The sequence below is a fragment of the Diaphorina citri genome, unplaced genomic scaffold, assembly GCF_000475195.1.
Source record: "Diaphorina citri unplaced genomic scaffold, Diaci psyllid genome assembly version 1.1 scaffold716, whole genome shotgun sequence".
NCBI lineage: Eukaryota > Metazoa > Arthropoda > Insecta > Hemiptera > Psyllidae > Diaphorina > Diaphorina citri.
In genome coordinates, this window is record NW_007378149.1 from 1 (window position 1) to 23,067 (window position 23,067).

At 36.7% G+C, this 23,067-nt stretch overlaps 2 protein-coding genes and 1 long non-coding RNA gene across 3 annotated transcripts; 1 reads left to right on the forward strand and 2 right to left on the reverse strand.

Moving 5' to 3' along the window:
- Positions 1-579: 579 nt before the first annotated feature.
- LOC113468372 (forkhead box protein F1-like) lies at positions 580-1,875 on the reverse strand. Its single transcript, XM_026825210.1, has 2 exons — positions 1,473-1,875; positions 580-899 (listed from the first exon to the last, which is right to left on the reverse strand). The coding sequence occupies exons 1-2, from the start codon at positions 1,834-1,836 to the stop codon at positions 580-582; spliced, it is 684 nt and encodes a 227-aa protein (XP_026681011.1). The 5' UTR covers positions 1,837-1,875.
- An 8,830-nt stretch (positions 1,876-10,705) lies between these two features.
- Positions 10,706-23,067, reverse strand: LOC108252663 (tankyrase-1-like). Its single transcript, XM_017444993.2, has 5 exons — positions 23,062-23,067; positions 21,586-22,526; positions 21,193-21,391; positions 12,029-14,077; positions 10,706-10,750 (listed from the first exon to the last, which is right to left on the reverse strand). Exons 1-5 carry the CDS (start codon positions 23,065-23,067, stop codon positions 10,706-10,708), a joined length of 3,240 nt encoding a protein of 1,079 aa, XP_017300482.2.
- Positions 19,191-19,821, forward strand: LOC113468368. Its single transcript, XR_003392140.1, has 2 exons — positions 19,191-19,429; positions 19,508-19,821. It is a non-coding gene; the product is annotated as an uncharacterized LOC113468368 (long non-coding RNA).

Below are 23,067 nucleotides of genomic sequence, written 5' to 3' on the forward strand. Positions count from 1 at the left end.
ATTTTCATAATACTCGTAGTAGTAGAAGTAGGGCTTTGGGTTTTACGGTTTTTTAGTCCGTCCTTCCTTTATTATTACAATAGTAATAAAAAGGTATAAGGGACAGACTATTGTTACGAGTTCATATAGGTACCAACAAAAGATGACGTTCTTGGTCGAAGACAACTTCTTCCAATTAATACTCGTTGGAACCAAAATACGGTACATTGTAATGCCCGCTACTTAGGCTTAGACCGTCGCGCGTCGTTGGAAAGTGTGTCAAAAAAGGCTAGAGACCTAGGTCTGTCAGACCGTCTGAAAGACCTAAGTCTCGAGGTTTTCCCGCCACAAATGTTCTGACTGAAGACGGTCTGAGAGTGAGTTACTGGCCTAAAGGTGTGTCCACACATAGTCGACCGGCCATCGATTGATGTCGACTGAACCGTCCACACTGCCTTGACAGTATGGATTCACCTCGTCGTCGATCGACTATGTGTGGACACACCTTAAGGTTTCACTGAGCAGTACCGAGATGCACAGTAAAGTTACAAAAACGCAATTTATTTTAAGGTAAGTAACTGAAATTATACAGAAAGAGCCTCAGACCTGGTACTCACCTGTTGTACCATAGGATTGCTGATAGGAGCTGAACGCATCATACTCAATCCATGGATCAGCAGGACCTGTAGAACTTGTCACCGTGGGAGGAGGGGGGAGAGGAGGGGCACAGTCAGCATACGAGCTTACGCTATATTGCTGATAGGGGGTGCTAGTGCAGTTAGGAGTCTGTGTGTAGTCTAGTTGTTGCTGAAGCTGGTAGTGCTGATGATACGATGCGGACTCGAATTGATCAGGAGGGTTGGGCTGGGGGCAGTACATTGTGTTGTTGTTGAAGTTTCGGGACTGCTTTTTCCTGAAACCTGTGTGGTTGGGAAAAGCCAAAATAGGTAATTGTACCTACTTGTCTTGTGTCCTTGGGACCTAGGAAAGGAATGGACCTAAGACCTTAGGAAAAGGTCTTGAACCTATAAAATACACGAGACCTTGTTTAGACTGCTGGCGTAAAGGGACTTTTTAGTCTCTTTACTCTCATTCGAGCAGGATAAACAAGGTAAAATCTATTCTATTCTACTTGTTCAGCACAATCTAGAATTGCTTGTGAATATGAATAACCATTGGAACTGGGACCTGGCTCTAAGTGTCTAACGTAATGTTGACTATCGCACAAGCACAAATTCCAGAAATAGACCAACATGATGTCAAATAGAAGGAGGTAAAAGAGCCCCTTCGAAATGTTATGGTACTATTCAAGCTAATTCTAGTATTTTTAGGTCATTCCGGATCGCTACCTCCTTTGAACCAAAAAATCTAAAAATTGAAACAGAATAACCTATAAAGTTGAGGATTAACCTAAGTATTTTCAGTTTGCGAATGTAGGTAGTAGGTAATGAAAATTCCCATTGTCCCTAGTTGAACTTCAACTTTGAACTTACCTCGCGGTCTCCGTCGAAATGAGCCTTCTTCAAACATGAGTTGCGAGTCAGGATCCACTGTCCAATAATGTCCCTTACCAGGGCGACCCAGAGCTTTGGGCAACTTTAGAAAACACTCATTCAACGATAAATTATGACGAATCGAATTCTTCCAACCCTGATAGGGTCCGCGGAAAAATGGAAACCCTTGCTGTAGAAAGCTATAGATTTCACTCAGAGTTAACTTCTTGCAGGGTGAACTTTGAATAGCCATCACAATGAGAGCAATGTAACTATACGGTGGCTTCTCAGCCCTACGAGTGCATTTCTTTTTCTCAACTGAGCCGGAATTATTGGCATTATTGTTAACATTATTTTTTAACATGTTTTAATTAATAAAAATAAACAAAGAAGGGTTTTTTTATATTTATTTTATATTATTGTGTACTTTAACTTTTTATTAATAAAAAAGAAAGGAAAGGAGCGAATCTCTTGTAAATATTTAGATGAATTCTTTTAAACAATATCGGTTTTTGTTTACAAGGATATCTTGATATTTATTTTATATTATTGTGTACTTTAACTTTTTATTAATAAAAAAAGAAAGGAAAGGAGCGAATCTCTTGTAAATATTTAGATGAATTCTTTTAAACAATATCGGTTTTTGTTTACAAGGATATCTTGTTTTAATTGAAAATCTCAATTGATTTACTTTGCATCAGAAAATTGTTCGAGTGGGAGGGAACCCCGGCTGAAGAATCGAATTCGAGGAATTTGAGGGATAGTTTGAACATATTTTAGGGAGGAGCTAGATTCACATAAAAAAGCGTTCGGGCATTCAGTAAAAAAAAAAAAAAAAAAAAAAAAATTGAACGTTTTTTAATTTTTTAATGCGCGATATACATCAGGGAGAATGTTTTCTGAGATGAATGGTCTGAAAATCTCAGAAAAGATCGCAACCTATAGTCAAGTGTTAATTAACGCGTTTGATGCTCATTAGTGACCCTTGATAAAATCCGTATTACAATACGTTAAAAGACATTGAAACACCCATCTTCCCATCTTTTTAAGGCCGTTCAGCAGGGAGCGCCTAAAGCTAAACTGAGGCAGCAATATTGCCCGGGAGAATTTTTTCTGAGATGAGTGGTCTGAAAATCTCAGAGAAGATCGCAACCTATAGTCAAGTGTGAATTAACGCGCTTGATGCTTGCCATGGAGAGGGTCCCTACTTCGATTCCCATTAGTGACCCTTGATAAAATCCGTATTACAATACGTAAAAAGACATTGAAACACCCATCTTCCCATCTTTTTAAGGCCGTTCAGCAGGGAGCGCCTAAAGCTAAACTGAGGCAGCAATATTGCCCAATCTGAAATTGATTTTTACGAGTAGGTATGTACATAATTCTTTCGTATGTAAGAACTGACGAACTCCTGCTTTTGTTATCTACTAATTCCCCCCCTGGATCTTTCGCACTGATGGTAGAGCTGCAAAGAAAATTTCAAGATGTAACTTGCTGACAAGATAGAAGGCAGATATCGTGGAAGATATGAGAGAGAGTTTTTGAGTATGCATCATGAGATCATGATGGTGATGATGATAATGTTGTTCAAGATTATGATGATGATTTGAGAGGCGAAGTGTTGAGTTTAGATGATTTTGTTTACAATATTCAATACTGTTCTGTTGCCGAGGCCCGGCCTTCGATTCCCGTTAGTGACCCTTGATAAAATCCGTATTACAATACGTAAAAAAGACATTGAAACACCCATCTTCCCATCTTTTTAAGGCCATTCAGCAGGGAGCGCCTAAAGCTAAACTGAGGCAGCAATATTGCCCAATCTGAAATTGATTTTTACGAGTAGGTACATAATTCTTTCGTATGTAAGAACTGACGAACTCCTGATTTGTTATCTACTAGATAATTTTCCCCCTGGATCTTTCGCACTGATGGTAGAGCTGTAAAGAAAATTTCAAGATGTAACTTGCTGACAAGATAGAAGGCAGATATCGTGGAAGATATGAGAGAGAGAGTTTTTGAGTATGCATCATGAGATCATGACGGTGATGATAATGTTTTTCATGATTATGATGATGATTTGAGAGGCGAAGTGTTGAGTTTAGATGATTTTGTTTACAATATTCAATACTGTTCTGTTGCCGAGGCCCGGCAGAGTTTGAAGAGCACATGCTATTTGAAATCCATCTCAATCCAGAGCAAAGATGTACGGGGTTGACCGAAAGACTTACGGTCATGTGGAAAGAAACCACTTAAAAGCCTATTTACGAAACACTTACTGTGTAAAAGTACCTACATATTAAAAGCCAGCCCAGTAAGCTTGGAAGGTTGCCTGCCTTGTAATCAAAAGGTCGTGGGTTCGATTCTGGCTCCGGGTTTCTCGGGACGTACAGCTGGCTTTCCAGAGCAAAGATGTACGGGGTTGACCGAAAGACTTACGGTCATGTGGAAAGAAACTATTTAAAAGCCTATTTACGAAACACTTACTGTGTAAAAGTACCTACATATTAAAAGCCAGTAAGCTTGGAAGGTTGCCTGCCTTGTAATCAAAAGGTCGCGGGTTCGATTCTGGCTCCGGGTTTCTCGGGACGTACAGCTGGCTTTCTCCTATCCTGTCCTTCTTCAAGGAAAAATTCTTGTTATTAAAGTCTGCACGCACCGGGAGTCAAACTCACGATTTACGCGAATAACGTGAGACTACAATGTTAGTGGTCACCAAAAAATCATATCTAATCGTCATAATAAAAAATCATATCCATCTGATTTACTTAATAAGTGTATGTAGATAATAGATTTAAGATATACCAACCCTCTAACTTTTTAATAAACCCAGTATAAGTTCCGTGATCAGTTTAAAATTTTAGATCCAAATAAAACTATCAGTAGAGCTATAAAAAGAAGAAAAAATACCTAATAGACGAGAAAAAACAAAAAGGGTTCTGGATTTCGAAAGAGTGAAATTCCTGGATCTTTTTTTTATGCTTGGGTCCAAGGATTCCAGGATCCAGACACCATGGCCTTTAACTTGGTCGGTAGGTACTCTGTGAAGTAGGATCTGTGCGAGATATTGAAGGACTAAATATTATAGGGTTAGGTTAAACATAAAAAGGAGCTTTCTTTCTCATTGTCATGGCTTCTGAATAATTACCTTAACTTCTTGAGGGAGCTAGGTGTATTGTTATTGTTTCAATGGATTAATAATTTCGTTTCTCTCATTGGTGTATCTAGACTAGATGTTTATGTGGACTTCTAGATAGGATGCAGGGACCTAACATTTTGAGGTTGGTGGTTCAAGCCCACTTATAATTTTCTCATGATATGTTTGGGTCCAAGGATTCCAGGATCCAGACACCATGGCCTTTAACTTGGTCGGTAGGTACTCCGTGAAGTAGGATCTGTGCGAGATATTGAAGGACTAAAAAACCTACTAGGTTACCTTCAAATCGACTCGAATTTACATTTTCCAATCTCTTCTGGAATGTATAATGTGTACCTACCTCATGAACGAAGTGTTGCCATACATAACTAGGTATCTATAACTAAAGCCAACTTATAGGTGATGCATTCTTCTATCAGTGCTTTTTTCATTCTTTCCATGTACCTACCAAACTACCGAAATCTATCCCAAAGGTTTTCTTGAAAGTCCCCCAGAAATGGGGGCACGGTTGGTCCAGTGGTAACGCGCTTGCTTGCCATGCAGAAGGTCCCGGGTTCGAATCCCACCATCGACAAAAATTTAGGTATCTAACTAAAGCCAACTTATAGGTGATGCAATCTTCTATCAGTGCATTTTTCATTCTTTCCATGTACCTACCAAACTACCGAAATCAATCCCAAAGGTTTTCTTGAAAGTCCCTCAGAAAATGGAAAAGAGAGGAATTCATGCAGTTTTAGACGGTGTTCTTGCTTGAAAAAAAAAAAGAAAATAAGGAAAGTAAAAATCAACGGGCATCTACGTAAAAAAGAAAGAAAAAAAAAATCAAAGAGTAAAGAGAAAAACAAAAAAAAACTAGTGTAGGTAATAATAAATTATTTTATTGGAATAAAATGAGGCATGTGTTTTTTGGAAAACAAAAAGAGCGGGCGCCATTAAAAAGAAAACATTTTTTTCCCCATCAGGGCCGAGCTAGGCTCGGACCCCAAAAATCTCCGTATGCTGGGACTCTGGGAGTCTAAACTTAAGACAAATCTGAGACAAAAAAAAAAGTAGGAACTCTGTCATGTGTTTTTCTCTAGTCACCAGACACTTTTGGAAGGTAGCGCCTTAATTGTTATAAGCGCTAATTTGATTCCTGCCCGGGATGTACTTTATCAAACAGATAAGTTTCGTTCTCGGAACGCCTTGCTTTCTCCTATCCTGTCCTCCTTTTCTCTTCGATTTCGGGAAGATAAGACCTCATTTTTATTTCTTTGATACAGTTCTACAGTTCCCTCTACCAAACCCTAAAATCTGTTTCCCTATTCTCAAATACAGGCCCTGAATTTATTCGCGGGTGGTCCCCAGAAGCTCAGAATTTGATGGATTGGGATACAGATGAAAGGGTAGTTTGACGGGTTTCCGAAATCCCGACACTATATTCGGGATGTTGTGATTTTTGTGATCTGTTTTTGTTGACCTTTTGACGGGGTTTGTTTTTGTTTTGACCTTTTTTTTCACCCTTTCTTCTTCTTCTTTGTTGTCTATTCCTTTTTCTTCATCTTTTGTATCATTGATTTAGAGAAAACTTAAAATTAAAACTCGCTTCCCGTGTTTACAATATCGGTCATTGCAACCTATGCCTGCCTGATATAGATTACACCTATTTAAATAATTATATTACCTATGCCTGCCTATTAAATACTCATAAGATTACACCTATCTATATAAATAAATTGTAGATTTTTTAAATAATTATATTATTAGACACCTACTTCATTAATTCAACCGATTTCAATCTAATCTTTCTTCTTTAGCTCGAGCAGATTTGATTATTGGTGGATGTGTTAAAATTACCATCTAAATATCATGGTAGTTTTGGCACATCCACTACGAATACCTACCCAATATTATAATGGTAAATTTAGCACATCCACCAATTTTGGTTTGAAATCCCTGGATGGCATGGTAAGGGGTTAAAAGATCTGTGACGTCAAAGAATGATTCGTAGTTGACCAACATAAAATGTTACAAGAAAAAAAAGAAAATCGCCGCTTTCCGTTTTCTTTTAAATCTAAAATTAAAATAATTTGATTTTGGTTTTTTCTTTTTATTTTTTGATTTTATCTCATTTGCTACTCCGATTTTACTTTCTACATTTCACGATTTAATCAGAGGGGGATATTTTGTCATTTCGTAAGTTTGCTAACCTGCTTTGTTTTGTTTTCATATTTGAGAGCGCCAAATTTTGAAAATTTCGAAATCGGTGAGTGGAATAGTGGAAAAAATATCAGCAAGTCATCAACCTGAACTCAATTTTTGTTTTTTGCTTGAAATAAATCAAAAAAGGCATCCACTGTGGAATAACAATTTAATAATCAGTTTTTTTTTTTTATACCTTTCTGTTAATTTGAGTAAAAAAATGGCTTTAGTTACGAAACAAATCTTGGAAACTCCCATTCAACATCATTTCTAGTCATCAACCTAAATCTAATTTTTGCTTCAAATAAATCAAAAAAGGTTAAAAGGCATCTGTGGAATAATAATTTAATAATCAGTTTTTTTTATACCTTTCTGTTAATTTGAGTAAAAAAATGGCTTTAGTTACGAAACAAATCTTGGAAACTCCCATTCAACATCATTTCTCACCCTACTCCGACAATGGAGGGTAAGTAAAACCATGGATCTAGGTAAACATACCCAGTTAAACTAAATAGAGACAAAAGTCTGTAATTGGTGAGTAGATGTTCTTCAGTGCCACCTGAAAAGAATGCCCTTGCAGGGCTCCACGCCTGTTCAACCCTCCAAGTTTAATGAGTAAAAATTCCTTGAGTACCTATGTTTATCAGTTTACATTAAAATCTTACTCATTATTAGGAAGTTTGGTGAAACAGAAAACTAATGCTAAATCCTCAAGTTAAAACTAAAAACACACTTCATTTGTTAGGCTTTATTCCTACTCCTTTCTACACAGCACTCCAAAATTTGCCGATTAGAAGCATCCATCTTTTGCAGAAGTCAAGATGATTCATTACACCAAGTTAAAAATCTGGGGGTTAAATAATGATTTGTTTAACCTATGTTTATCAGTTTACATTAAAATCTTACTCATTGTTAGGAAGTTTGGTGAAACAGAAAACTAATGCTAAATCCTCAAGTTAAAACTAAGAACACACTTCATTTGTTAGGCTTTATTCCTACTCCTTTCTACACAGCACTCCAAAATTTACCGATTAGAAGCATCCATCTTTTGCCATACCCAGTTAAACTAAATAGAGACAAAAGTCTGTAATTGGTGAGTAGATGTTCATTCTTTCAGTGCCCACCTGAAAAGAATGCCCTTGCAGGGCTCCACGCCTGTTCAACCCTCCAAGTTTAATGAGTAAAAATTCCTTGTGTACCTATGTCTATCAGTTTACGTCAAAATCTTACTCATTGTTAGGAAGTTTGGTGAAACAGAAAACTAATGCTAAATCCTCAAGTTAAAACAAAGAACACACTTCATTTGTTAGGCTTTATTCCTACTCCTTTCTACACAGCACTCCAAAATTTACCGATTAGAAGCATCCATCTTTTGCTTAAGTATCAGGGCAGAGTGACTTTTTTCGAACTAACTGACTTTGCCCCAAAATAAATAGCTCATTCCTAAAGGCAATTTAGCTAATACCTTACCTGAGTATCAGAGGGCACTTTCCTATCCAATAGTTTGGCTTTAACTCTGGGCTGTTGCCATGGTAACTCATCCTCACAGCGTGCCGTCGACGGGGTCGTCTGCCTTGTGTAAACATCTCGGGTTAGATCGTATAGGAACGAGTAGTACATTTGTATGCGGGCTATGTTACTCGATGGAACCTGAAAATGATCAACCGTAAAGGGTTAACATGAATATGATGTCGTGACGGGTTAAAATCCAAATAAATCAAATCCAAAATAGTAAAATGTATTCAACATGAACATATTCCAATAATGTTTATTATGCCACATAATAGAGAGGAAGACAGGATAGGAGAAAGCCAGCCGTTCGAACTTCACCTGTTTGGAATAAAGTTCGCCCCGGGCGGGAATCGAACCATCGACCTAGCGCTTTCAAGGCGCCAGCCTCCAAGCTAACTAGGCTTTTAATAATTAATGGAGCAGTTGGAAATGGGTAAAAATTATAAATAAATGGTCGATTACTATGTAAAAAGTTGGGAAAAATCCAAATCTGAGGTCAAAACTCCGAAAAATACTAAAACTCTACTCTTGAGAGCCGTTGATAATGGACTCCTTTCCTCCTTAAACTCCTAATCCTCCCCTCTATTTCCTTATAGCTGTGTACCGCGCGTGTGTGTGTGTATGTGTGTGTGTTGAGGTGTATGTGCAAGCATGTTGTATCATGGTGTATGTGTGTATGCTGTGTACGTTATGTATTAGTGTATGTGTGTGTGTGTGTTTTTTTTTTTTTTTTTTTTTTTTTTTTTTTTTTTTTTTTTTTTTTTTTTTTTTTTTTTTTTTTTTTTTTTTTTTCCCCTCCTGCTATTGACCTGGTCTCCCACTGGTCGGTGTGATGCTGGTTAAGTCGTCATTGGTTCACGCTAGTTTGGACCCCCTGACCTTCTGTTAGATTCGACACTGGGAATATGTCCCTGACATCTCTCACTGTAGAACCCCCACTGGTTTTTGACTTGATTATAAGGCAACGCATTTTTGGTTGGTGGAACCCCCTTTTTTTACAGGTTTTGTGTGGAAGCTTTTTTTTAACTGGAGAATTTTTGTGTTAAAACAGGAAAAAATTTTGAACCGTGTAATTTGTTGTTACACAGTCAAGGGATCATACTCCATTATCAAACGGGGCAGACTTTGTAATCAAGTTTGAGATAATTCTTCTACACATCTGTAGCTGGAGGAATTATGTGATGTGTGATGGTCCTTTGTGAGGTATGATGAGAGATGGTGAGAAGTTGTTATGTGATCCAACCATTTAAAATTTAATAGTGTTGAGTGTGGGATGCTTAATTTGTTGCTGTTGAGAGAAGATTATGAAATGAGAGTGGAGAAATTTTAGTGTATGACTCAATAAATGAAAAGAAAGGAAAAGATTTCACCTGAAAAGTTTTTTGAAATGTATTCACAATTTCACATGAGTTACTTCGGTTGCCAATTTTGGACAGTGAAAAAGAAATTCACGATTAAAAATAGAAAAGAAGAGCTTCTACCATCCTTGTAACAATAATATTACTTATGATTATGATCTTAATGAATAAATGAAAAGAAAGGAAAAGATTTCACCTGAAAAGTTTTTTTGAAATGTATTCACAATTTCACATGAGTTACTTCTGTGGCCAATTTTGGACAATGAAAAAGAAATTCACGATTAAAAATAGAAAAGAAGAGCTTCTACCATCCTTGTAACAATAATATTACTTATGATTATGATCTTAATGTTTATTTTTTCATAAAAACCTCATCCCCCTCCCCTTTTTTATGTAAATAAATTTCAATGTTCACTCCTCCCTCCCCATTTAAATTGTATGTGTTAATTTTTTTACATTAATTTTATGTAACTAAAGTAGACTAGATAAAGGACCTACTGTTCGAGGTTTTCTTTGGTTGACATCAGGCAGAATATTCAGTCTCAGTTTTGTGATCTGGGCCAAAGAGTAGAATAGATTTTGTTTACTCTCTGAGATGGGGCTGAAAAGTCCCTTTACCCACGCAGTACGATGAAAGTGATTAAAAGCTGATTATTATTATTTTAAGGTTTCCTCACACATGGCCAAAATGTGGAGGCATTTTTTTTTTTTTTTTTTTTTTTTTTTTAGGGGAACCCCCCCGTGGAACCCCTTTTTTTTACAGGTTTTGTGTGGAAGCTTTTTTTTAACTGGAGAATTTTTGTGTTAAAACAGGAAAAAATTTTGAACCGTGTAATTTGTTGTGAACTAGCTGAGGTAATTATTACTATTACAGCGTGAACTAGCTGAGGTAATTATTACTACTACAGCGTGAACTAGCTGAGGTAATTATTACTACTACAGCGTGAACTAGCTGAGGTAATTATTACTACTACAGCGTGAACTAGCTGAGGTAATTATTACTTGAATACTTTGATGCAAGAAGTTATTTACTTAGGTCCAAGGTTTTCATACAAGAAGGGCTTGCTTAGGTTCTTTTGGGGTAAAATGGTATTTCTGATGAGGAATATTCTTGTGAATCAGTTCCAAAAATAATCAAATTGGTATCTCCTTTATTAATCAAGGTAAGTCCTCCCAATATTTTTCAACAGAAATGGAATAGTCAGACGTAATACCGAACCCGTTTTACTAAAAACCCTGTGAAGAGGCTTTTGTTTCTCCACAAAAACTCATTGAGAATTTTGGTTGATTGTTTAATCCCAGATTTTTTTCATCGCCTGATTGCCTTATCCTTGCCCTTATTGGTTGTCATAGGGTTTATTATTATTATTTTTTCAGGCTATGAGGTTTAACGAAATGTTACTGACTGAAGAGCGAGACAGATCACGCCGTGAGTTCATTCAGGTAAGTCAGTGTAGCTATTTTTTCCTCTTTTCCCGGCCCCACTCAGGTCAATGTTAAGAGGCGGGTAGTTTGACGCCGAATGGAGAGAAAAACCTGCCTCGGTGGCGTAGTGGTAAAGACGCTCGCCTGGTAAACAGGAGGGCGTGGGTTCGATCCCAGCCGAGGCATGAAATTTTATCATCACTTATTTGAGAATTTGACCATATAGTAATTTTTAATTTTTATCAAGTTTCCATACATTTTTCAAAACTCTCAGAGCATACATTTTTTTTATAAATGGTATACCCATCCGTATAAGCAGAGCTTGTGCCACGGATGGGGAAAAAAATTCGAAGCTAACCTCACCTAGTGGTTACCTTCCACTCAAGAGTCTCTTGTTATTATTAACACAATGGAAGAGTTGCAATTGGGAAAATATTTTTAATAAAAGGTCGATTCCTACGTAAAAAGTTGTGAAAAATCCAAATCTGAGGTCAAAACTCCAAAAAAGTAACTTTTTTTTTTTTTAAAGAGGTTTGACAGAGGGAACTGTAACTGCTATGGTCTTATCGTCCCGAAATCAAAGAGAGAAGGAAGACAGGATAGGAGAAAGCCAGCCGTTCCGAGAACGAACATTATCCCATCAGGATAAAATCCGCCCCGGGCGGGAATCGAACCCGCGGCCTAGCGCTAACAAGGCAGACGCACCACCAACTAAGCTAACTAGGCTGGCAAAAAAAGTAACTTTAAAAGGTCGAAAATTCAATTTTTAATTGCCGTTTTAATGAAAAAGTTCAAAGAGTTGTGACGTCAGACTTCACGTCAAAATGCGCAGAAATGCTTGCGCACAAACAAACGAAGCGGGAGTCATGAATTATGACGTCATCGCCTACGGGAGCGTATGCCGTGACGTCAAACTTCACGATTACGTTAATATTTGCTCCTCTTTCAGCAAGTAATTTGGCAATAGGAGTTTGTGAGGATACGATTGCATGCTGAAATAGTGTGATTCCCTCTTTATTAGTAGCATTGACATCAGCATCAAACTGTAGAAATAATTCAATGATTGCTTTAGAGCTCTTCCGGAGTGCAGTGTGCAAAAGTTCGGGATCACAAATACTCTTCTTTGATAGACGACATAGAATATGCCGGACAATTCTCATATTTGATCTCTCTACAGCAGTATATATTATTGATTTTTTTGAATCCTCTTGGTAGTTAATATTTGCACCATATGCTAATGCCAAGTCAACAATACGACAGCTATTATTTTCGGCCGCAATACACATGATCTTTTCCTTTATTTCAGGAATTGGACTCCTCAGCAAGTGATTTAAAAGGTCCCTACGTTGACTTTTACTTTCCTTATTTACTACTGCAGTTAACAGTTCATAGTCCAAATCCTCCGCGTTAATGGTTATATTATTTTGGGTTAAGAGATCTACAGTATTTTCATTATCACAAGTAACTAATGTAGTAATCAGAGATCTTCTGTGTGCTTTGTTTTCAGCACTAGCTTTTTTCATCAGTTCAATCAATTTTGAATTTGTTATTTTCATAGCAACATGAAGGGCAGTATTTCCATTTTTATCTTTGACATCAAGGTCGGGGTTATAATCTAGAAGCTTATTTATAACTGCTTCATTATTGCTCTCAACAGCCAAGTGTAATGGTGTGTAGCCTTTCCAAATGCCAGAGATTATTTTAGCATTGATATCTGCTTTGTTTACCAAGAGACATTCAAGAATAGCCACGTTTTGTATTTTTACAGCAAGATGAAGAACTGTTCTGCCAAATTGATCTGAACTATTGACATTTGCTTTAAACTTAAGAAGTTGCTCAACAATGGATAGATTATGCATTTCAACTGCAATATATAAAGGATCTTTGCCTAGTTGAGTTCTAGCATCCACTTGTGCTCCGTGTTCCAAAAGATAATTCAATGCACTCATGTTTTTCTGTTCTACAGCAATATGAAGGGGAGTCTTAGCATATTTATTTCGAGCATTAACATTGGCGCCATGGCGGATTAAGTTAGGTATAGCAACGTATCCGTTTTGAACAGCAATATGAAGGGGCATCTGACCTTGATTATCTATAACATTTACATCAGCTCCATGTTTCACAAGTAGACTCACTGCATCCCAACATTGTGATTCTATGGCAATATGAAGAGGAGTTTTGTTTTCATCGTCTTTCACATTAACATTGGCTCCATGGTACAAGAGTGTTTTAAACATAGTTGTGTTCCAGCTTTTCCTTTGTACTACTAGATGTAGAGGAGCTTTGTTAGTAGGTCCTTTCGTGTTGATGTTGATGTTGTTGTTGTTTCTTCTCAACAACAACTGAACAATGGCAATATGTTGTTTTTCAATAGCAAGATGTAGAGGTGAGTGGATAAATTGAAGGGAATCTACACAAGCACCATGATCTAATAGAAACTCAACTATCTTCAAATGTCCATGTTCTACTGCAATATCAAGAGCTGTTTTACACAACTGGTCCTTTGCATGAACGTTTGCTCCTTTTTCTAAAATTAATTTTACAGCATTTTGATGTCCATTTCTAACCAAGTGGAGTAGTAGTTGTCCTCCATGTTTTACATTTTCATGACAAACACACTGTTCAACATTGACTCCATACTTCAAAAATAATTCAATAGCTGGAAAATTCTTCATTTCATATGCCATTTGGAAGGCAGTTTTACCAAAGTTATTTTCAACATTAATATCAGCACCCTTGCGAAGGAGAATCTCAATAAGTTCCAAGTCATTATGTTCAAGAGCAAGATGAATTGGAGTTGAATGAGGATAAGTTAATTTGCAATTCACTGGAGCTTTATCCAACAAAAACGTACTAATTTCTCTTTGATTGTATAGAAGAGATACACATAAGAATTTATAGCTGGTCCTCCATGGTTCTTTTAACCTGACTAGTAAGCTCTTGCGTAATTCTCTCACTCTTCCCAGGTTTCCATTCTATCCAACAAAAACGTACTAATTTCTCTTTGATTGTATAGAAGAGATAAACATAAGAATTTATAGCTGGTCCTCCATGGTTCTTTTAACCTGACTAGTAAGCTCTTGCGTAATTCTCTCACTCTTCCCAGGTTTCCATCATAAATTGCATTCTCTATCTCTTTTATAATTTGATCCTTTTGTACTTGGTCCATTTGAACTTGCAGAAATCAGTGGGTATCTAAAAGCATATGAATTGAGAATTAAATATGGACATGGTCAAAATTGGATGTTAAGATTTGATGAGGATGTATGATGTAACATGATAATGTAAATGTAAACCATCTACATAAGTAGGTACCATATTTTATTTTTCAAAGAAAATGATCAATTTTAATAGTTTTCTTTCTTGTCATACCTATAACTAAGTGAATATGGAACAAATACTCCACTAGAATACCTAAGCTAAGATATCCCCATTACAACAAAAGAATTAAAAAAGGCCTCTTCTTCCTTGGCTTTCCCCATGTTCAGACATGGTTGGTGTTTTTCATCAGCCTCTCAATCAGCCCTAGGTGATTGTGAGATTTGATGAGGATGTATGATGTAACATGATAGTAAATGTAAACTATCTACATAGGTACCGTATTTTATTTTTCAAAGAAAATGATCAATAGTTTTCTTTCTTGTCATACCTACAACTAAGTGAATATGGAACAAATACTCCACTAGAATACCTAAGCTAGATATCCTCATTACAACAAAAGAATTTAAAAAAAGGCCTCTTCTTCCTTGGCTTTCCCCATGTTCAGACATGGTTGGTGTTTTTCATCAGCCTCTCAATCAGCCCTAGGTGATTGTTTTGGGCTGACATCTAGTTTTGGCTACCTACAAAATTTTTACCAGTGGATATCCTTTGCAATCAACCTTTCCTATTATTTTAGCAAGGGAAATTTTTAGGCGGGTGTCCTCCCTGTTCAAAAAAGTAAAGTAATAAAAAAAAAAATGGTCCAAGATCATTACAATACCTACTTATTTCTCTTTAGTTACTGGTTTAGCACAAACCAGAAAATGACCCATTGAAATATTTGCTATTTAAATATATTGTAAAAAAAAAATTCTTCTGGGAATCAAACATGGTACCCTCTGCATAAAGCATGTTGCCAAAGGACCAACTGTTACCACTGGTTTTGAAGAAAAACCTAGTATGTAGCCAGGTATAAATTCTGATGTCAGCCACTCATGCTCTGGCTGTTTGACAGATCATTGGAACATGTGTGGAAGAATAACCAACTTCAGTCTTTAGATCTTCTTAAGTAGGTAGTGTACACATTAGATATATAGACACACATCTGTTAATTGGACCAAGAGGGAACCTGATATGACTACACATTATTGGAATTAATCAGACCTAATTTAGTCTCTTTTGATCTGTCTGAGAGATAGTTTCTTTGAATTTTGAAATAAATAAAGGTACATATTTGTTTTTCTTGTTCAAATACCATTGAACAAAAAATCAATTGTTGTAATTTCCTTTGGAAGTCTCCAATGAAACTTAAAATTTCATTTGGCATAGACTACACACTGGTCCATCGGGCCAGAATTCCACTCATGCTCTGGCTGTTTGACAGATCATTGGAACATGTGTGGAAGAATAAGCTTCCAACTTCAGTCTTTAGATCTTCTTAAGTAGGTAGTGTACACATTAGATATAGACACCCATCTGTTGGACCAAGAGGGAACCTGATATGACTACACATCATTGGAATTAATCAGACCTAATTTAGTCTCTTTTGATCTGTCTGAGAGAAAGTTTCTTTGAATTTTGAAATAAATAAAAGTACATATTTGTTTTTCTTGTTCAAACACCATTGAACAAAAAATCAATAAAATTGTTGTAATTTCCTTTGGAAGTCTCCAATGAAACTTAAAATTTCATTTGGCATAGACTACACACTGGTCCATCGGGCCAGAATTCAGGGTCAGTCTCATGTGTAGTCTGCTTAAGAGACTGCCTTGAAGTTGAAAGCGTTTTCCACCAGCCACATACTAAATATTATCTGTCCGAGTGTGAGTATAGTTGTATTGGGAGAACTTACTTTTTCAGGAAGAAATCAGTGTCTAATGACCATCCATTGCTGATAGGGGTAACTGAGCTGAGAGTTTGACAAAATCTATGTAGGTACAGGTACCTACTCTTCAGTGAGAACTTTGAGCAGCAGATGTTTTCCACCAGCCACATACTAAATATTATCTGTCTGAGTGTGAGTATAGTTGTATTGGGAGAAGAACTTACTTTTTCAGGAAGAAATCAGTGTCTAATGACCATCCATTTGCTGATAGGGGTAACTGAGCTGAGAGTTTGACAAAATCTATGTAGGTACAGGTACCTACTCTTCAGTGAGAACTTTGAGCAGCAGAACTCAGCAGAAACTTTGCAGACATAAGAAATGAGTTGAAAGAACACTGGCTAAAAATTTGTCTTCTACAAAAAACTGATCTCTTTCTTTGTGAAACTTATGACTTTGCTCAAGATTTCAGATTTCACGATCAAAGAATGAAAAGTATGACAGTGTCCTGCCTCTGTCTTCGAGTTTAAACTTGAAAGGAATTAAGGCTTTCCCGCTTTCCTTCCACGTTTCTCCTTTCTTCCCAAAGATCTTGCACTTTTTATCTTTTTGATTATTGATTTTAACTTTTTTCCTCTTTCTCATACTCATACCACTATAGCATGTACTTATGTATTTAAATTTTAACCGCGCAAAACTAGTCCGCCATGTTCCGCATCCGCAATCCTTATCAAGAGGGAAAAAACGAGTGAGTGGGATTTTTTTTTCAGCTGCGTAAAATTTCAAGGAAAAATAATAGAAAGTAAAAAAAAAAAAACTTTTTTATTTCTACTGTTAAAAGTTAGATATAAATGGAATTCTAAGTTAAAAAAAAAGTAATAAAATAAGGTGGATTTTAATTATTTTTATATTTTTGATTTACTATTTTGAAATGGCAGTTTTGAATTCAACAGGTGATTACTGATAAGGATTGACAGAAAGGCAACACTGTAGAAGACGCAGTTGCTCTCTTGTGGTGTGGTTCGCGGTGTTCATTTTTTACTTTTTTCTGCCTTTTGAGCACTTTTTTCCTACAGTACATAGCACAGTTTAGTCTTTTTTCTGTCTTCCAATCCACGCTCTAGCAGAGTTGTATTTAGTAACTTTTGACCGTTCATTCACTAACTGCCAACGTAAATCAAGACATTATCAATGATCATATAGGTTTGCACGGTTTCAAATCATAAGCACCAAAGGCACAGAAGATCCCAGCTCTTCATGTTTTAGGGGTAAGTATATCTTGTGTGGAACTTATGGAAGAGAAGATTCAATGTTTCTTTTGGTGCATGTATTTGTTTGTATATGTGGGCTTTCCATAACTATATACTGATGTGGTGGGGACTGGGTCATTATCATTGTTAATATAGCTATTATCAGCCAGCCTAGTTAGCTTGGAAGGGTTCCTGCCTTGTAAGAGCTAGAGTATAGGTTTGAGTCCCACTTGGGGTAAATTTTATCCTAAAGAGAGACAAGGCTTGCTCTCAGAACGGCTTGCTTTCTCCTATTCTGTCCTCTCTTTGACTTTTGGAGAAAGAGAAATAGATTTTTGATTTTCTAGTAAGTACACTGATTTTGGTCATTATTACTGTTATTATGGACCTTTGTCTTCTAATTGCTGTGGTGATTGGTAAAGCTTGTGTGTAACCACCTGTTTTTTATGTGTGGAATATGGACCTATCTGGGTATACATTTTTTTTTAGACTTATGCTAGCCATTCACACTTACACCATCTGTCAGACAGTCAGAACATGTGTGGTGGGAAAAACTTCAGACCTATGTCTCTCAGACTGTCTGAGAGAGTTACGTCTCTCACACTGATGAGCTTTTTCCACCACACAAGTTGTGATTTTCTGAGCATGAGTGGCTGGTATAAAAAAAAGATTCCTAAGTCAACAGGTACCCTGCAAGCAAAGCTGATATTTGTCTGACATTTTTATCAAAAAAATCTAAAGAAATTGTTAGATATTGGATCTTGGTATTGTACTGTTTAATCATTATCAACAATTGAAGTGGGCTGAAAAGAAAAATTACTACTCATATTTCATTAGGAGCACTATACTTTGAAGGTCAAGTGTTTGAAGCACATAAACTGATAAGGCATATATGATAAGAATAATAAATGTGTTCTAGCTAAAACAAATATACTTTGAAGGTCAAGTGTTTGAAGCACATAAACTGATAAGGCATATATGATAAGAATAATAAATGTGTTCTAGCTAAAACAAATAATTCTGCTTGGATGTGTCACCCATGGTAAATAAACCTCTTGTATGATGTGTGCTGCAAGTAGAATTTAAATGAGTGCAGCTAAAATTAACAAATGAGATTGCTTAAACTAATAGTGATTTAGGGTTTTAGGGGACTATCTATAGAACTTGGAAAAGGGAACTCAGAGGGCCCCTAAGGTTTAATCAGGGCCTAAATCTAATGAGCAGATTTCCTCAAAGTATACATAGCAAGACTGTACTTCCTAAACAAGAATTTGTACTTGTTAAACAGTTAAATACGAATTTGTACTTCTTAAACACGAAGTTCTCCCTAGGATAAGGTGATGCACAAATTCTCCAAGTCCGTTCTTACTACTTTTAAGGGGAGCAAATAGAAGGTCTCAACACCACAACTTTTTTTTTCTCTGTGGACTTTTTGGGCAATCATAAAAAGGGGTTGTAATTCAAGGTTATCTTTTAGAGAAACTCATGGATGTGGGGTCTTTTTTTGGAGGTCTGCTCTGCTCTGAAATTGGCAAACATAGAAAACTTCCACCTTAATTTCAGAGGACTTAGGATTGAGTAAATGGGATAGAATGATACCAACAGATAGAGCCTGACGGCAGCTTTCCAGTACTAATATACATCACTCGATTTCACCCAAAATGGATTTAGGGACTTTTTGCATCGCCCTAATCCTTCTTATTTCTTTATTCGTTAAGAAGAAGCTACCAAAAAAAAAAAAATCTAAAAATAAATTCTAATTTTGGTAAATCCACCAAAAACTGGTAGCCGTGCTGCATAAAGCACAGTGATGGACACACCTTTAAAAACGCGTAGTTACTTATTAGGCTGTATTTTTATAGAACAATACAGAAAGAGTCTTCAATGACCTTAATCTATTAACAGAAACAAACCAGTAACCACTGAACAAAAAGAATTGGGCGTAAAAAATCTTTTGGTCGATTTAAATTTACATATTTTTGGATGGCTCCCTTCTGCTTAATATGTTGTTCCCTTTAGGAAAGACAACCACTTGGAGGGTTACGTTCAAGAAGGTCTTAAAGACAGAAAATCGAGTTTTGAGTAAGTTCCCTTTAGGAAAGACAACCACTTGGAGGGTTACGTTCAAGAAGGTCTTAAAGACAGAAAATCGAGTTTTGAGTAGAAAACTGATATATTGGGAGGCTCTTACATCGTTTATATGGCACAAAAAATTGATGCAGTGATGACTTTCGTAGATAAAAGGCTGTTATGCTGGGAAAAAAATATATTTTTATACACAATTTTTTGTACAACTGCTCTATGGAAATCAAAAACTTTAGGCCTGCCGAACATTGGCATGGCGCAATACAGCGCTACTAAAAGTCGCATTTACGCTTCCAATGTGCGACTGGCCTTAAAGCTGTTTTGTAATGCGATGAAGTAATGCGAAAGCGGTTCCGAGGTACGTAGATAAAAGGCTGTTATGCTGGGAAAAAATAGACTTTTATACACAATTTTTTGTACAACTGCTCTATGGAAATCAAAAACTTTAGGCCTGCCGAACATTGGCATGGCGCAATACAGCGCTACTTTTTGTAAAAGTCGCATTTACGCTTCCAATGTGCGACTGGCCTTAAAGCTGTTTTGTAATGCGATGAAGTAATGCGAAAGCGGTTCCGAGGTAAAAAAAAAAAAAAGATGAAGAAAGAAAGCGGTTCTTGTCTCAAAAAGTGAAAACTCGATTTTCGTCTTTAGCTCATTAAAAAAACTTTTCAATCATGGAAACAAATTGTCGGATCTACGGATAATCAGTCATCTATTAAGTCTGCCACTCAGGCACAGATCATCTGACAGATCGCGGTTTCACAGACGGTCTGAACCTGAGTGGTGGGCATGAGATAAAAAGGTCTGTCATCAGCCTTGAGAGGGCAATTCTCGAGAGGCTCGTTAGGATTCAAGAAAAAATTATTTACAAAAGAAAAATAAATTCAAACTAAACAAATGGTAACAGCCGTACATTATCATAAAATGAGAGATCTCTTTTTTTTTCATTATTATTGAACGATATTTACAGAGGGAAACTATAACAATCGAGTCCTTGTCCAATGAGAGATCAAATCAACTTAAATCAATACCTAATGGAAAAAAAAAAACTAAATAAAAATAATTATGTAACAACCGTATAAAAAGTATCAAAACGTTAAATTCAACATAATAATAATTTTTTGAAGCTATTGAATACGAAAAATAAGGCAATTATTATTTTCCTTCAAGGCACTTTAAACGTCATTGTCAAATTTCGGAACACATTTTTATGCATTTTCAACAAACGTCCAGACTAAAAAAAAAAATACGAACCATAGACAAACTGAAATTTTTTTTACAATACATACTCGTATACAAAAATATGCCAGAGAAAACAAAACTAGGTGCATTTTTGTTTGATCCAAATAGGAACTAAATTAATGACTAAAACAAATAGGAACTAATGACTGTTTGAACAAATGACTGTGTAAGTAAAGATACATTAGATGATTAGATGTCATACTCATACCCTAGGTACACAAGTTCTGAAATTCAAATTTCAACAAACTTGAAAACGAAGCTCTTTATTCCAATTCAAGAACTAAATTAATGACTAAAACAAATAGGAACTAATGACTGTTTGAACAAATGACTGTGTAAGTAAAGATACATTAGATGTCATACTCATACCCTAGGTACACAAGTTCTGAAATTCAAATTTCAACAAACTTGAAAACGAAGCTCTTTATTCCAATTCAAAATGACATGGTTTAGTGATTAGATTCCTTTCCAAGTTGAAATGTTGGATTCAGAATAAGTCAAGTAGGAGGACAAGATCTTCATTCTCCAGGTAGGTAAATATTTGTTGAGCACAATAGAACGGTAGCAAAGGAAACAACTCATGGGAATGTTTGGTCACATCATCTAACAACTTCTTCCTTCTTCTTCCATAGCGTACAAGACCTTCTATCATGTTGGCATATTTGGGAAATTGAATCCTTATCTTGTCTGCTAGCGATCAACGCATTGCTCTTTTCTCTCTCTTCCCCCAGGGGCTCCGCTTCCCCGCCCGAGAAGAAGCGTTCCCGCTCCCGGTCCCGCAGTCACAGTGCGCGTAGCGGCAGCGCCAGTCCGGTCAACCGCAACGGAGACAAGTCCCCCGCCCGCAGCGATAACGAGTAGGCCGGTCCAGCCCTTTCCCCCCGCTAGCGATCTAAACATGATCTTGTCTAAGCTTCGAGCAATGCTCTCATTTCTTAGTAATGCTGCAATCTGATCTGTATTCTTCTTGAACAAATCATACAAATAGAGATTGGTTCCTTCAATCTTGAATCCCTTCATGCGTTCTAATTCAGTTTTACATTCAGTTTTTAGTAGTTCCAACGCACTCCAGTCAATACGACACGTACTCCTTGGTCTATACGTGTCGGGGAAATGTTTTTCTACTAAACTTAAGAACTCTTCACTTAGAAATAAATTTGCACTTTTCCTCTTGATAACATGTTCATGAATTGCGAAAACCCATGAACCGTTTGAGATGTTTTTTGTTGAAAGTAGCATATCAAGTGCTGTCTGTCCATGTGCTTTGGTTTCAATATTGTGGCTCCACTCCAGTAGATGGTTCAATGTCTTTGGAGTGCTGGTCACTCCAACAGCAACATGTAATGCATTGTATCCTTGGTGATTTTTACATTCAGTATGAGCTCCATGATCAATCAACACGCGAACCATCTTGTAGTTTCCTGTGCGTGCTGCGATATGAAGGGGAGTATCACCTTCTTTATTCTTTATGTTAACATTGGCTCGATTAGTTTTTAGTATCTCCACAGCAGTAGGATCTCGAGTTTTAATACTTGCAACCGTGTGGAGTACCGTATTCCCAAGATTGTCTACAGCATTTACATCAACATTATATTCAAGTAATAGTCGCACAAGTCTTATGTTTTTTGTTGCCGCAATGTGAAGACATGATTTACCATCGTCTGGAAATGGATCGTTAATATTTGCTCCTCTTTCAGCAAGTAATTTGGCAATAGGAGTTTGTGAGGATACGATTGCTTGCTGAAATAGTGTGATTCCCTCTTTATTAGTAGCATTGACATCAGCATCAAACTGTAGAAATAATTCAATGATTGCTTTAGAGCTCTATGTGCTGCAAGTAGAATTTAAATGAGTGCAGCTAAAATTAACAAATGAGATTGTTTAAACTAGTGATTTAGGGTTTTAGGGGACTTCCTATAGAACTTGGAAAAGGGAACTCAGAGGGCCCCTAAGGTTTAATCAGGGCCTAAATCTAATGAGCAGATTTCCTCAAAGTATACACATGATTTAATTTGAATAATTATATTGTCTATTCTCCCTCCAGTTTGAATTTGGGCAAGGAAAACATCCGACCTCCCTGTTCTATAGCGGAGAGTGAGCAACTGAAGCGACTGGAGAAGCAGTTTGAAATCCGGCTCAAGAATCAGCAGAAAATGATGACCAAAAAGCACGAGAAATTGCTGCGAGATCAGGAGGCTCTTGTGAACACCCTGTATCTAGAGTGGAATATTAAAACCAAGCACTTTTTCTCTATCTATTGTAGGTAACTTTTATTTTTTCTTTAAGGCAGTGGTTCCCAACCTTTTTCACCCAACATACCCCTTGGGTACCCGGATTTAATCTCATGTACCCCCGCCACCATCAT